The 16938-nt window shown below is 38.2% G+C and overlaps 1 protein-coding gene across 3 annotated transcripts in view; it reads right to left on the bottom strand.

The window, feature by feature from the left end:
* TANC2 (tetratricopeptide repeat, ankyrin repeat and coiled-coil containing 2) overlaps positions 1 to 16938 on the bottom strand; it is a 325633-nt gene that overhangs the window by 110534 nt on the left and 198161 nt on the right. For all 3 annotated transcript variants that reach the window (XM_068977288.1, XM_068977289.1, XM_068977290.1), the window contains 2 exons: positions 15045 to 15308; positions 3065 to 3190 (listed from right to left, as the gene is read on the bottom strand). In XM_068977288.1, the coding sequence (XP_068833389.1) occupies positions 3065 to 3190; positions 15045 to 15308 (390 nt within the window). The remainder of the gene's footprint in view (positions 1 to 3064; positions 3191 to 15044; positions 15309 to 16938) is intronic.

The raw sequence follows: 16938 nt of genomic DNA, 5'->3' as shown, positions 1-16938 counted from the left end.
TCCTTTCTTGTCAATGTCTAAGCTACAGAGTTCATTTGTAAACAGTAATCAAGATAACATGTTTTTGAGGGAAGGTTATTGTCTACAGCCTCAAAGTTCTAAATTAACATAAACTAATTTTAGAAGACAAAATACTTCTTAGTAAACACTCATCTCATGGATTACTGCACTCATCTGGATGGCATGTTCCAATCTTTGACTGCTAAAACGTGAAAGAAAAGACAACTTTAAGGAACTGAAACAGCAACATCATAATATCGCAGCATCTTCATCAATGGATGTCTTGCTGATCCTGTTAACTACACCAACTGTCTCACTGTATCTCACTGTGCACACTGTTCACTGAGCCCAGGGTAGGCAAGGTGGGAGCAGGGAAGCTGGAAGAAAACTCAAGAAGTCCTCAGAACTGCAAACATGTTTATTCTCTCCTGAGTGGCACGGCAGCTGTGGCGGCAGACAATGCTGTATTCTCTCCTCTTGTGGTTGACCCAGCGGACACAGCCTTAACGCAGCCTCACCACCATAATGCAGCTGCAAAGACTTTTTCAGGTGGAGCTTATATTTGCTTACAGAACATACGTAGCCTGTGGTCAAGCGACTACCTTGTGATGTGCATGTGCAATGTTATAAGTGATCTTGCTGCTAAGCTGCTAAGTCGCTTCAGTCGTGTCCGACTCTGTGTGACCCCACAGATGGCAGCCCACCAGGCTCCCTCGTCCCTGGGATTGTCCAGGCAAGAGTACTGGAGTGGGGTGACCTTAGCTGTTACATAATCATTATTTACGAAATGTGGGGCGAGAGCGAGAGGTTGTGGGGAGAGGGAGACCGACCACGCCATTTTGGCTGATTTGCTCTTTCCCTACAATGGACACCTCATGCAAAGAGTTGACTCATTGGAAAAGACTCTGATGCTGGGAGGGATTGGGGGCAGGAGGAGAAGGGGACGACAGAGGATGAGATGGCTGGATGGCATCACTGACTCGATGGACATGAATTTGAGTGAACTCCGGGAGTTGGTGATGGACAGGAAGGCCTGGCGTGCTGTAATTCATGGGGTCGCAAAGAGTCAGACACGATTGAGTGACTGAACTGAACTGAACAATGGACAAACTCCATCTTTAAGTATGAATGTAAACAATAAGTTGAAACCCTATCTGCAAGGGACAGGATATTAGTTTTGTGAGGAGTGCATTATTCAGGTGGAGAGCTGCCTAAAGATTTAGGTACGCTTTGGAAAAAATCTTTGGATGCACTTTAGGCTGAAGCTTGGTGAAATGGAAAAGATTTTTGTTGTATTCTTTACACAGCTGATATCTATGTGTAAACATCAAACTCACCAGAGTGTATCTGTCAAACATCTTACTAAATCTTTAGATACTAAAAGCAGACATGTGCCATCAAGTATCAGTGGAGCCCAACATGAAGAGGTCTCAAAAACACACAGTTGAACCATCTGTAAAACAGATAGCTAGTGGGAAGCTGCTGTATAGCACAGAGAACTCAGCTCAGTGCTCCTGATGACTTAGAGGAATGGGATGGGGGTGGGGTGGGGAAGGTAGTAGGGAGGCTCTAGAGGGAGGGTATATATGTATAAGTACAGCTGATGCACCTTGTTTTACAGCAGAAACTAACACAATGTTGTAAAGCAATTATCCTCCAATTAAAAAATATTTTTAAAATACACTACCAAAAAACATACAGCTGTATTATACAAAAAATACACGTCATTAATTTTGTTTTTGATGTAGTGTCAAATCCATTATTTAATGACTAGCAAAGCAGAAAATATTATCAACAATATCAGTATGTTTTTCAGAATGTGATGCAAGGTTATGCCAATGTGGTAGATTTCCATTCAAATCTTAGATAAGATTAACAGTTGTAGCCAATCTTCTTTATTATAGCCATGCATTTTGGCCTTGGCACAAATAATTTATTTGGTCTTTGATTAAATTTATTTAGGCTTTGGACATAATCTACCAGCATCAAAATAGTACTTGACATAATTCCACTTTCTGGGATAAGCAACTAGTATGTGGCTAACTGAAGAAATGATGAAAAGCAGGATGGACAGGATTGGGAACTAAAACCATGAATGAGGGTATCAACTCACCACTGTTGATGACAGGTATGGTAACTGTAGCAACACAACCAATTACTTCACGCTCATAGTTGCCTAGCCATCAATGAAAAACCATCAGCATAATGACGTCCAGAATGGACAGTAGGCATGTGTTTTTTGAGTCCCTTCTTGTGTGAACTATGCATATGGTGCTACACAGACTAGAGCAGGGCATGGGACGGGGTGAGGAGAACAGAGCAAAGATGAAGACAGTCTAAAGATAAAATAAGCTGCACCCGATGTAGTAGAGCTATGGATTTCTAGATACGAGAAAAAGCGAGACCATTTGTTAAAGACTATCACAGATTGGTTGTGCAAATAAGAGGCACAAGCAGAGATACCAATAACAGGCTTCTCAACTAGACTGTGGTTTTAACGAGATGAAAGTCTTCAAAAAGATCAGGTGCCTGACTGAAGAAGCACAAAGAGCCTAAAGGAGGTATCTGAGTGGGAAAGGATAAATTGTTTACATGCTGCCAGAACAGAACTAGGGGCACTAAAATTCTAAGAAAATATTGTATTTAACTAGAAATGGCCACTAGACTATAAATGAGATGCATTCTTTAATGAAACACATAATTATCAGCATCAAATTCACCTGAAATAGGGTGAGGGCTGAAATTGATCAATAATTACTTCTAAGATCCAAGACCTTCAAAGCCTTTCCCCCATCAACTCCAGCCCTTTCTACTTGTTTTCTTTCAGAATTTCAAGGAATCAATGCTTCCAACTGTTGGTAATGCCAGTGTCTTTCTATGATGATTACAACATATTTGTGTTCATCTTTCTCTCTAGATACAGAAGAAGTGAACTGGTGACATGCTCACATCTTAAGGGAGGCTTACATAAGTGTGAAAATTGGAACTAAAGGAACTTTTTGCCTACCGCCCATTTCCATTTTCCCCTGGGTATCCCCATGCAATGCCCTTCTGTGGTTCTAACCTCTTAAATCCTGTTGCGTGCGAGCACCGGCCATGCTCTGTCTTGGCATTCGAAGAGAAGTTCTCAAAGGCGTATGTCTCTGTTCATCCAGGTAAGCGAGGTCCTCCAAGTGGGCAGAGCTTGTGGCTGATAAGACAGAAGCGCTTAGTCAGAAGACAGAAATTTAGAAAACTTTCAGTTAGTCTGTATCTCCAAACTTTGGAATGAGAGCAGACGCTTTACCAAGAATTTGCTCAACTCAAAGTCCTCATCAATGTCTGAAACACGGGCTGGAGAAACATGTTAAGAGTTGTCCGCAGCTCCTCCTTCACTATGAAATGCCTGAGTTTATGGAGAATACTCTCAACAGGCTGGCAAACACACTACCTGACAGCACAGATGATTAGTGTTTGCTTCTTTTGGGTCACAAACCCATTTGTGTAAACACCATCAGTGGAGAAATCTGTTCCAAATTATATTAAGCTGTAAAAGAATCATGAAATTCTATCTTCAACATCTTCCCTTCATGGTAAAGAATGAAATATGAAAACAATTTTTACATGTGTGTATATGTGTGTATATAATGGAAAGGTGGACACCTGGGACAATGAACAGAACTGCACATACTGGGCTGGCCAAAAAAGTTCATTCAGGTTTCCTCCCCCGCCCCCACCCCCGCAAGATGTTATGGAAATGTTACGATTTAGGGAACTGCCTATGTCCATGAATTCCAAAAAACATGCTGTTGCTCTCTGAAGATAATCAAGTAGTAATGGCTTCAACTGCATCTGTAACTCTTAACCCCTAACCTAGCCACAAAAGAGAGGAAATGGTAGAAGAGGGTGGGAATGTACTGCCACTGCTATACACTGAGAGTTGGGTCCACTTACAATGAAGAGAAAAGTGAAGAAATCAACAATCAGAAGTACTGAAGACAAAAAAGTTTTTAACAAAAAAAGAAAAAAAAACCCCACCAAACCTCTGACAGAAAATGGTTGTTTAGGACTTCCCTGGTGGCCCAGTGGTTAAGAATCTGCCTGCCAAGGCAAGGGACACGGGGACACTCCCTGGTCTGGGAAGACCCCACAGGCCATGGAGCCACGAAGCCTGTGCACCACAATTATCGAGCCTGTGCTCCAGAGCCCGGTAGCGGCAACTACTGGAGCCTCTGTGCCCCAGAGTCAGTGCTGAGCAGCAAGAGAAGCCCCTGCTCACCACAGCCCACGTAGTAGCAAAGGCCCAGCACAGCCTAAATAAAGAAAATTGTAAAAAAAATATGTTTCAAATAACTGTTAATTCAATCTGTTGCCAACTATGTAGGGTGCGCTGGGGGTTAGTTCAGTAATTCCATGACAATGATTTACTGATAGCCTTCTATGCGCCAGGTTTTGTTCTCACTGGCTTTGTTGCCAGTCTGCCTCTGTGACTGTTTTATAGAGAGTGGGTGAGAGGAAGCACACTGAGATCCCTCCTGACTGCTGAGTTCCAATGAAGCATTGTCCACATCCCCAAACAAGGTAGGACACAAACAACAAGAAAGTGGGTTATGAAAAGTGGCACAAAGAGAGCTACAAAGTGTTCCATGAGCTGAAAAAAAGAAAAGATGGAGAAAATCGAAGAGAGGGAGAGGAAGAGAGAAAAGAATGCACAAACAAGGGCAAGAGACATTTATCCCCTTCACTCTTCAATTACTGCAACTGTTTTATTTACCTGGATCTACTGGAAATTCAGACAAAAGGAATTTATCTAAATTATACATACAGTTTTAAAAAAGAAATAAAAGCCTCTGAAAGTTAGTCCAAGGAACTCAAATCAAGAAAGGGAAGACAAATACCACATTACATACCAGGGGGAGGAAGAGGATATCAGAAGAATAAAAAGTAATCTTGATTTATGCATTCTGAAAAAGTATCCAGAATAGATAACTATCTAATCTCTTATTTAAAAATACCAGGGACAATGACACTAAACCGACTGGGATGCTAACACACTAAAATGATTTGACATGTTTTAATAAAAAGAGAATGTGTATTTCATTGATAGTAGGCAGAATGATAATAGAAACACACAACATGAAGTATAGCAAAAAGTTTTGTTAAAAACATAAAATCTCTTTTTATGCATTATATCCGTTTATGAATCTTTTAAACTACAGGAGATCTATACAGGGAGTATAGATTTAAACTAAGTAACAGTTCCATAATCCATTTTAATTACTTTGTATTAAAAAAATCTTTTGGCATAGCTTTTGTTTTACATGTTCAATTTCTTAAATTCACTGATGAGTTATTGGCAGCTTTTGTAAAATATAAATGTTTAGTGTGAACTTAACAAGTTTTATTAAACTAAGCTTTACCTCAGTAATTCCTAGAAAATAAATATCAGTTGTTCTATTGCTTTTTTTTTTCACAAAACAAAAAATGTAGTAAAACATATTGAGTACATTTCTCAATTCAGACAGAAGACATTAGAAGAAAAAGAAAAAATACTGTAATCACTGAACTGAATAACAGTTCATTTCTTTACAAGTCCAAATACTCACAGGCAAATTGAACTAAGGAAAAGCAGAGATATTCAATATTAAGCACAATAGCTCTGAAGTCCTGATCCAGGGCTGAGATCTTGAAACCAATGGGAAACTATTGTTTTAATCTGGATTGCAACTGAGTTATGGTTACCGAAGTCTATTAAGGAAATCAGTTCTTGAATATTCATTGGAAGGACTGATGTTGAAGCTGAAACTCCAATAACAAGCTGAAACACAAGCAACAAGAAAAGATGATCTGATCTGAACAGCTAACTCACTTGAAAAGACCCTGATGCTGGGAAAGATTGAAAGGAGGAGGAGATGGGGACAACAGAGGATGAGATGGTTGGATGGCATCACCGACTCAATGGACATGAGTCTGAATAAACTTGGAGTTGGTGACGGACAGGGAGGCCTGGCATGCTGCAGTCCATAGGGTTGCAAAGAATCGGACACAATTGAGCGACTAAAGTAAACTGACTGAAGTCTATTAAAACATTCAATGCTTTTCTTATTTTAGCAATTAATATCTTTTTTTTTTTTTGGCTGGCCTCTGAATCTATCACTGTTTGATCAAATAATCCAAAATAATTTCTTTACTGTCTTTTTTCCTTACTATTCTCCTTAGTCTTACTTTGTTTCTTTCTGCTAAATCATCTTCAAAATTCTTGTCCTTCAAATACAGTATTTAGAGGCATGTGAGACAAATATTGGGAAGATCAGCCAGGAGACTGTGCGCTGTGGCCCTTGTTTCACTAACTGTACAGAGCTGTACTCTTCAGCACAGTCACATTAATCTTTTCCATTTGCAAGCCACTTTCTGAGAAAAAGTCTGTCATACATCGTCAAATATCTCACTTATTGTCAGAACTTGCTCAGGCTACCCTTTTTCTGCTTCCTTGATAGCTGCCTTAGTCAGAATTAACTGCTTTCCCCTTTCAGCAATCACATACATATATGGCTAATTAGAACTTGTGTTATTCAGCTTATTGTTTACATGTCTGTCTTCTCTTACTAGATTATAGTGAGTTCCTAAGGATAAGAAGGCAATGTCTGATTCATCGTTGCTAACTCCATTCCTAAATTCAGAGCCCTGCAATAATGCTCCATACAGAAATAAATTCCAGGCTAGTCCTACTCAGATTTAGAGATCTGTCTGGCTCTGTCCTCGCCTCCCTCACTGCTCTGCTTAATGTTGAGCAGACATCACTATGCTAACATGCTTGGTTGGCACCAATGACATTCATACTATCTTCCTTCAGGTACTGCTGACCTTTTCCTTTTTTCTAGAACACATATCACTTTCGATTGTACTATATAAATTACTTATTCATGTTTATTTTACTTTCCCTGGTGAGAATGCAAGTTCCATGAAGGTGAGAATCTTTGTTTTGTTTATTGATAATTCTCAAGTGCTTTGAAGAGTGCCTGGCATATATAAGTGCTAGTCTACTGACTAAATGATTGTGTTTAACAGACATATTTGCATTTTGGTTATATTTAAACAATCAATGAATAACAGATTCGGCTTTGTCTCCCTGGGTTATCTGAAAGCTAAGGATGAAGGAGTTGGCAGCAACAGTACCTTGCACACCATCATTCTACATGAACACTGGTGATAGATCTTTGGGGACATACATATGCCCACTTCATAGTGCCACTTTTACTGTGAAATTGTCCTGGTGATTTCTTTCGAGATAATTTTGTCAAATTAAATTAGTACTATAATATGTAATGAACAAATACAGATACAAATATAATTAGTATTTTTGGTTTTTAACTGGAGGGATAATTGCTTTACAATATTGTGCTGGTTTCTGCTGTATAACTGCGAATTAGCTATAAGTATACATGTTCCCTCCCTCTTGAGCCTCCCTCAAACCCCCTCCTCCCACCACCCCATCCCTCCAGGTTGTCAGAGGGCACGGAGCTAAGCTCCCTGTGTCATACAGCAGCTTCCCATTAGCTATCTATATTACACATGGTACTGTATATATGTCCATGCTTTAAAAAAGAAGCTAATTAGATTAGCTGAAGTGAACTGACAAAAGAAGAAAAACAAATCAACAATAAAAAATTTTATGTAAAGAGAAAATGCTTTTAGAAAGTAAGCCCATAAAATCTATGTCACTAAAAGGAAGGCCTTGTTTTCAGAGAAGGAAGAGGGAAGTGGAAAAGGGAGCATATATTTTCCTGGGATTTCATCAGATTGGAACAGCTGACTCACTGACAGAACAATTAACTGACATACTTCTTGAATTTAATACACAAGTGGGCAGGAAAAAAATCCAGCAGACAACATTTGGTACAAGACATTCCAGAGGCTACTCTCTGTTACAGGGTTTGGAATCAGTTTAAAGCGTTTCTTCTTATATCAGCTGCCACTCACACAAACGGATTTTCGTAACGTACCTGCCGTTCTGGCTGACCTGAGTGGGGGGCCTGGAATGATACTGTATGTTTGCTACAGCCTGGGCAAGAAGCCACTCTGCTGTCCCAACACCACTGATTCATAAAGCCAACATTCTGACTGTGGAAAAGCCTGTTTCTGATTTTTTTTTCCTTTCTTTTTTTTGGGTAAAAATCTTTATTACAGTTTCTGATTGAAAACGAAAGCGTTAGTGACTCAGTTGTGTCCGACTCTGCAACCCCATGAACTGCAGCCTGCCAGACTCCTCTCTCCATGGAATTCTCCAGGCATGAATACTGGAACGGGTAACCATTCTTTTCTCTAGGGGGTCTTCCCGTCTCAGGGATTGAACCCTGGTCTCCTGTGTTGCAGGTGGATTCTCTACCATCTGAGCCACCAGTTTCTGACTGGATTCATTTAAATTCCCCAGATTCCCATTTTGCATTTACCTGATTTTTAAGATCCTTTCCTTAGGAAAATGTGCAGCTTCAAACATCAAGAAGTTGATGGTGAGAGTTTGTATTTTAACTGACTTCTGTTGTTGGATGTTTCCATGATACTCTTTTATTTTTACACAAAGCACTGAGGACAGCTGTTGTAAGTGAACATTTCCTGCTTCCCATATCCCACCAATTCATTGCCAATCTCATTTTAAGACATCAAGGATGACCACAGACAGCCTACTCTGATAATTTCTGCCATGCAACCACAAATCCACAAGAGTTCTTTACCTCCTTCCAACACAACAAGTTTAAAAATAAATGTTAATAGCGATTTACATTTTGAAAACAATAAAAGATAGTTTTTATTTTTTTCCTATTTTAGAATTTTAATTTAAAGTAGCATAAATATCTAAATTTATATTCAGAAAACTGAGTTGTTCCAGGGAAAACCCAAGCCTTAATGCTAGACTGTCAAAACTCACCTTTTATCACTTCATTATTCAAGTTAAAAGTTTTTGTTTTCACTAAATAGTACTATCTTCATATGTGGCATATGAAACTTTTAATTGGTACATTAACTTTAGACTTCACTTGTTTAAGAATCTTTATGTTTCTAAAAGTATATAGCTAAATCTAATTGAGCAATATATTTATTTAATCAGACCTATTTCAGTAATTAATAAAAACGACATTACTCAAAAAATTTTATTACCTATATTTCTTCAATTTATTTTGTAGTGATTTGAAAATCTCCAAAAATATTTTTTTAAAAAATCACCATAAACACTAAAAAAAATTTTTATTGTGTCATCAAGGACATTCTTAAAGTGGTTTATCTGTCTTTTTCTTTTTAAAACTGAGAGTGGCTATGGCTTTTGTTTTTAAAATATTTTTTACTTAAAAAAATGTGGGATCTTAGTTTTCCTCCCAGGGATTAAACCCGTGTCCCCCGCATTGAAGCACGGAGTCGTAACCATCCGACTCCAGGAAAGTCCCACCACAAGCATTTTATACATGCTGACTCTATTCCCTGCAAATAAAAGTGTTATAAAAGCCATAAATCCTTTCCAACTCCTTTCAAATTCAAGAATCTTATGAATAACAGTTTTATTCTTTAGAGTTCAATCCTGCATTAGCCTCAAATAATTCCTTGACAATTTCCTGGTTCTGACAGATGTGGTCCTATAGAGATGCCATAAAGCTCAGGCTAAAGAGGATGTTTCGCTTCCTGAGGCGAGGAGAAGTCTGTAACACAGCAAGGACCGATCAAACAATTAATCCCCTAGGTTTTTTTAAAGTGATGCAAATGGTATTTTCATATCATTATTCATCATTAATTAACCTCTAAAATAAATAATTAAATCAGTCATACTGAGATAAAGTTTAAAAAAGAAGGGAAATTTAAAAGTTGGGTTTGAAAAAAAGTATTTCATTATTGGCATTCATCACCCCCAACTCATTCATATGCTTAGAACAATTTAGTAAGTATAATATACTAACATTTCCCCCTATTTCAAGGTCATCTCATATTTGAAATCCTCAATTATTCCTGTTCACCAAGGAGATTTGAGCATTTGATCTTCCACCACTTTGGGCAACCACTTCTATGGACATGTCAGAAAGTAAAGGAAAACATGTATTTGTTCTGTATGCTTAGTTGCTCAGTCAGGTCTGACTCTGTGTGACCCTTATGGACTGTAGCCCGCCAGGCTCCTCTCTCCATGGGACTGTTCAGGCAAGAATACTAGAGTGGGTTGTCATTTCCTCCTCCAGGGTATCTCCCGACCCAGGGATTGAACCTGCGTCTCCTGCATTGCAGTGAGATTCTTTACCCACTGGGCCACCGGGGAAGTCCAAAACCTGTATACCTAGAACTAAAATGAGAAGAGAGGGCCCTCCTGAGCTAAGAAAATTTACTTCAAAAACCGATTTAGAAATCTAATCACATAGACTACTGGAAACTGTGATCTCATCAAATATTTACACACATCACATAGTTAGCAGGTGAAAGTAATTTTGTCTTTCTACATTCTGGAAACACTTTCAATGCATAACCTATTAAGATTTGAAAATAACTGAGAAATCTGGTTTACCTTCCTCCCTCTGTGTGAGGATGTGAAACCATGGTTTCCAGATAGTGAAAACAACCCAATACAAACTACTTCTGACCTATGATTTGCCTTGTAGGTTACTAGTGGTCAGTTTGTATTTTACATTCAATACTGACAAGAAATAATTCTCTAATGAAGTATCTTGTTCAACACAGTAAATGTTACTCTGACAGTATAAACTCTATTCTAATCCTAATCCCAGGCCAGAGCTATAGAAAAAGCATGATTAGTATTGCTTAAGAACCGGAAAATCTCTGCTAGCCAGAAAAGGCAGTGTTACGAGATGACCATTGTGATAGATGAAAACGTAATAATTAAGGTTTATAGGAATAACAATTTAGACTAATATTATCCCTTTTATTTATGTTTTAATATGGGAAGGGGAGAAGGAAACGAAGATAGGAGAGAGCATGTAAGTATGTAAGTAAATAATTTTCAATATCCAAATTAAAATAAACCCCAATAACAAAAAAAATCACTGTTATGATACCTGATATAAACAGTTTCCTTTCTATTAAAGTGATTAGAAAAAGGCACCAAAAAAGAAGACTCAGATAAACTGATGTCATCAAAATTCTCGTGTTTCAGATAAAAGGGTAAGAAAGATGCGGTACACACACACAATGAGCTATTACTCAGATATAGAAAAGAATGAAACAGCGCCACTGCAGTAACATGAAAGGGCCTAGAGATGATCACATTAAGTGAAGTCAGAGAAAGACAAATACCATATGCTACCACTTACATGGGGGACCTAAAAAGGGATATATTGAACTTATTTGCAAGGCAGAAATAGGCTTACAGATATAAAACCAAACTTATGGTTACCAATGGGAAAAGGGGGGAGGGAAAAAATTTGAAACTTGGGATAAACAGATGCACACTGTTATATAAAAAATAGATAACCAATAAGGACCCACTGTATAGCACAGGGGACTATATTAAGTATCTTGTAATCACCTATGATGGAAAAGAATCTGAAAAAGAATGTATACGAATATATATGTATAACTGAAATACTTTTGCTTTACACCAGAAACACTGTAAATCAACTATACTTCAAAAAAGGAATAAAAAATTTAAAAAGTTTTATGTTTCAAAATATACCAATAAGAAAACAAAACGATAAGCAACAGACTGGGTGAAAATATTTTGCAAACATATCTCTGATAAAAATCTGTATACGGAATATACAACAAATTCTTACAACTCAATAATAGGGAGACAGAGGACCCATTAAAAAATAGATATTTTACCAAAGAAGATATATGAATAGTTAAAAAGCACACAAAATAAGCTCACCATCATTAGTCACTAGGAAAATGCAAATTAAAACCACAACAAGACAGCATTTCACATCTGCTAGAAAAACCATAATAAGAGGTAAGACAATAACAAACAGCAGAGAGGAGGCACAGAAACAGGAACCCTCAGACACTGTGGGAGATGCAGACACTCGGGAAAACACTTTGGCAGTTTCTTTAAAAGTTAAACATAAATTTACCCTCTGATCTAGCAATTCCAATCCTAGATATCTATTCAAGAGAGATGAAAACATGTATCCACTCAAAGACTTGCACAAGAATGTTCATAGCAGCAGTATTCAGAATAGCTAAAAAATGAAAACAAACAAACAAACAAACCCCTCAATGTCCATCAACTGGGGTTGGACAGATAAAAGGAGCTATAGGTATACAATGGAATACTATTTGCAATAAAAAGAAACAAACTTCTGACAGCTTTAAGTAAATCATCCAGTTGTTGAAATTATCTGAATATTTTTAATCAGCACTAAAAATTAGGTATTTTTTTAAGATCTAGTTATGTCACCTAGGACTGCTATTTCTAAATCAAAGACAAGGGAAAACCCTTTTAGAAAGACAAGAATCTAACCATACACTTTAGATATTTTTTTGGTTGAAGTATAGTTTACATACATAAAGTACATAAATCTTACATGTTTAGCTCAATAAATTTTTATCTGTGTATACACCAAGGCAACCACCATTCAGATCAATATAGAGAAGGCTTCCTTAATTGATATTCCCACCAAAGGTAACCACTACTTTAGTTTTTCACCATAGAAGTGCCATAGCTTTGGCTGTTTTTCTGAACTTTATATAAATATATATACTTCATATAGTATGCACTCTCCATGATGTTGTCTGCAGTGGTAGTACATTATTTTTCTTTGTTGTACACCATCCATCCAGTCTGTTGATGGACATGTGGGCAACTTTTTTAAAACCTGAAGTTAGTATTGGGTTTCCCTGGTGGCTCAGTGGTATAGAATCTGCCTGCCTCTGCAGGAGACGTGGGTTTGATCCCTGGGTCAGGAAGATCCCCTGGAAAAGGGAATAGCAACCCATTCCAGTATTGCTTTCCTGGAAATCCCATGGACAGAGGAGCCTGGTAGGCTACAGTCCACGGGGTCACAAAAGGGTCAGACGCGACTTAGCAACTAAACAACAACAACAACAACAACAAATTAATGAATCTTGACAGACATGTATGCTCAAGAAGGGAAATAATTTACAGTCTCTTCAGTAAACTCAAAAGAGAACGAAAGAAGCTTATACTTCTGTTTCCTAAGAAGTGCTCAGGGCCCTTCTCAACAGAGCCAGAATTCTCTCAGGAGTCACTGCAGCTTAGTTAAGAAGTAAATTGGGATGCACCATGAAGGCTGGTAGCTTTAGTTTCCATTTTTATGTAAGTAAGGATCTAAATGCTTCTCTTTCAGATAGACTGAATTTACCTAGCAATTTCTCATAAGTTATAGCATTCTAGGATTCTAAAATGACATCATGGTTGGGGATCATCGTATTTAAAAGAACCTAGGAGAGAAAATTTTGTCATTATATAGAAGTGAATACTCTTTGAGAAATGAATATTAACATCTTCCACTGATGTTCTGGATGATCCATTCTCCTCATAATCACATCTGATGACAGATGCTGATGGTCTCCCAGAGGATGGAACAAAGAGTAGTGGCTTAGAAAAGGTTCAGAAGGGAGATGGGGAAGTCAAGAAGCATCGCATTATCATCTGCATAACAAACAATTTCATCTGGAAACTAGGAGCTCTTGCCTACAGTAAGTATTTTATTATCTTGTGTCAGTGAGATAAACCTATCTAGGCACTCATCAGGTAAGTGAGAGAGACAAATGTAACTTTGACTTTGTAGCCTGGACCAGGTCCGGATATGATGGTTCATTTTGATAATGTCAGAGTGCCCGACTGTTCTGCAAAAGTCTTGGTCTCAGTTATTAGACAGCAACTTAGCGCAGTTAAAATGATCCCTTGACGTAGTTCTGAACAGCTGCTAAAGAAAAATGGCTTCATATTCCAGCCACTTATTTTCTGTATCACCCCCTTATGACTGAGACTGCTAGTGGTGTCTGAGTTATTCTCAGGCAATGTAGGTACCTGGTGATTCTACTTTGATAATATAGCCAGAGTACTGTGAAAATACCTAGCTATTTGAATGGGGAAGTTAATTCTTGCTGCCTGCCAGCCACACTCTCAAACTATAGGTGATGATTTCTGATAATGTAAATTCTACTGAAATATGCTTCAATTTAATAACGTTTTTTAATTTTTTGCTGCATTGCACAGCTTGTGGAATCTTAGTTCCCCGACCAGGGATCACACTTGAGCCTTTGGCAGTGAAAGTGTGAAATTCTAACCACTAGACCCCAGGGAATTCCCGCATTATATTTTTAAAACCAAAGTTTTTAAAACCTAAATTCTCAAATTTAAATCCTTTAAAAGACTTCTGATGTTAGAAAAGACTGAAGAGACTGACAATATACTTTATAGGTTCTTGGCTTCCCTGGTGGCTCAGAGGTTAAAGTGTCTGCCTCCAATGCAGGAGACCAGGGTTCGATCCCTGGGTCGGGAAGATCCTCTGGAGAAGGAAATGGCAATCCACTCCAGTATTCTTGCCTGGAGAATCCCATGGACAGAGAAGCCTAGTAGGTTATAGTCCACGGGGTCGCAAAGAGTCGGACACGACTGAGCGACTTCACCTTCACCTCACCTTTAGATTTTGAGTGCTAAATCACTTCAGTTATGTCCAACTCTGCAACCCTCTGGAGAGAAGCCCTCTGGGCTCCTCTGTCCATGGGATTCTCCAGACAAGAATACTGGAGTGGGTTGCCATACCCTTCTCCAGGGGATCTTCCAGACCCAGGGATCGAATCTGAGTCTCTCATGTCTCCTGCATTGGCAAGTGGGTTCTTTACCACTAGCACCACCCGGGAAGCCCCTTTTTGATTTTATGCATGTTTTTATTTTATAACTGTATTTTGGAAGCAGAATTAAAATGTCACTTAAAGAACATGAACCTTTTCCCAGGTTCAAAAAGATATACACAAGTATATTACCCAAACACAAAATAATAGCTTAGTTGAAGAAAATAAATGGAAATTTTAAATATTGTAAGAGCAGAATTAATCTTCATTTCAGTACATATGCCAGTAAAATGGTGATTTAAAAAAATAAAACTTACCTGCTACTGAGTTTGGCCGTGGCATAAGATAAAGAGGAATAGACTGTACTGATTGTGATAAAACGGTTTCCAAATTCCTCTCTGGTATCTTATTCAGACTGTAGGTGGATGCCGTCATGTTTTCATCTACTCGATACAAACAAGAATCCATGCTGGATTTTTGAGACTGCCAAGGCTTTAGGTTTCCTCCAGATCCTAATTCTTTACTGCTTTCCCCAACATACTTTGTGCGTTCCATATTTTCAGAATAGCTTGTCAAGGTAGCTGAAAAACAGTAAAATGAAAACTGAGAGATTAATCTGTTTATAATTACCCAAATGCAAGACTAGATAACAAAAATATTAGTAACATTATTTTTAGAAGGTTATGATGATCCTATCATCTCCATCATGAAATTTATTTATTTTGGATGATTTTGGAGAATGACATTCTATCATGTATACTATCATGTAAGAATTGAATCGCCAGTCCATGTTAAAAAAAAACAAAAAAACAATTTATTTGGCTGCACTGGGTCTTAAGTTTCAGCATGCAGGATCATTAGTTGCTGCACGTGGTCTCTCCAGCAGTGGCATGCAAACTCTTAGTTGAGGCATGTGGGCTCTAGTTTCCCTGACCAGGAATCAAAGCAAGGTCCCCTGCATTGGGAGCTCAGAGTCTTAGCCACTGGACCACCAGGGAAGGACCTCTATCATGAAATTAAATAACTGAAACCAAAATACAACTTTCTTTCACATAGATTCCAATATATTTACTTTAACAACTCTTATTTGAATGAATTAAAGAAATTCATATATCAGTGCTACAGGACTTACAACCAGGGCCTATCAATGGTAAAAACTTCAGGATTCCATCAAAAGGGAATTTATATACTTTTCGTGGATTGCTGGACAGTGTCAAAGATATCAAAAAGGTCTTTATACTCTTCTTATCCTATATTTTTCCTCACTTAAATTATTTCCTGGCCATTTTCATGTAACAAAGAATTATAACATATAAACAGTCCTTAAGTAGACCCTAATACAGGAGAAAGAACCTGTTTAAATAAGGAAACACTACACAGACTTCTTGAATAGCTGCCCTCTCCTCCATTCTTAATTAATTCACTTAATATATTCAGACTTCCAGTCATAGACAGCCCAATGGATCACAACCTTTCTGCCACCAAAAACAATTTACACTTTCTCCAATGAGATTCTATGGATTCTACAGCATATTTTATAATCTCTGAATATGTTCAGTGATAGTATACAGTGTATATTTATATTATGTGCTTATGTGTCTGTGGGTGTTCTTTTTAAACAGATGCATGTTTCTTATTCTAATTTAGAGAAACTGTCTCATTTAAAATACATTTCAACATTTTTCTTTCAGAAAAATCTGACTGAAGTATAGTTTCGTTTGGGATAAAGATGTCATGATGCATCTGACTTTGTATTCTTAGCTAGAAGCTTGGAGTTCACACAGCTGCTAGGGTCAGTATACTGAAAGATGGAGAGTGCAAACTTCTGTTTCCCAAAGGACTAATCCACATGGAAAGTGTCTATTATTTAACCCTTTGCCTTTCATGTCTGTTTTTTTTTCTTTTTTGGTGGTGTGTACCAGCAGAAGTTTTTATCCTTAGGTTCCAAATCAAGAGCTGGCTAAGATTCACTTGTATCTGTGTGGTTTTCAGTTCAGTTCAGTCGCTCAGTCGTGTCCGACTCTTTGCAACCCCATGAATCGCAGCACGCCAGGCCTCCCTGTCCATCACCAACTCCCGGAGTTCACTCAGACTCGTGTCCATTGAGTCCGTGATGCCATCCAGCCATCTCATCCTCGGTCGTCCCCTTCTCCTCCTGCCCCCAATCCCTCCCAGCATCAGAGTCTTTTCCAATGAGTCAACTCTTCACAT

This window comes from Capricornis sumatraensis, chromosome 8, assembly GCF_032405125.1.
Source record: "Capricornis sumatraensis isolate serow.1 chromosome 8, serow.2, whole genome shotgun sequence".
NCBI classification, from domain to species: domain Eukaryota; kingdom Metazoa; phylum Chordata; class Mammalia; order Artiodactyla; family Bovidae; genus Capricornis; species Capricornis sumatraensis.
This window is presented reverse-complemented; position numbering and strand designations above follow the sequence as displayed.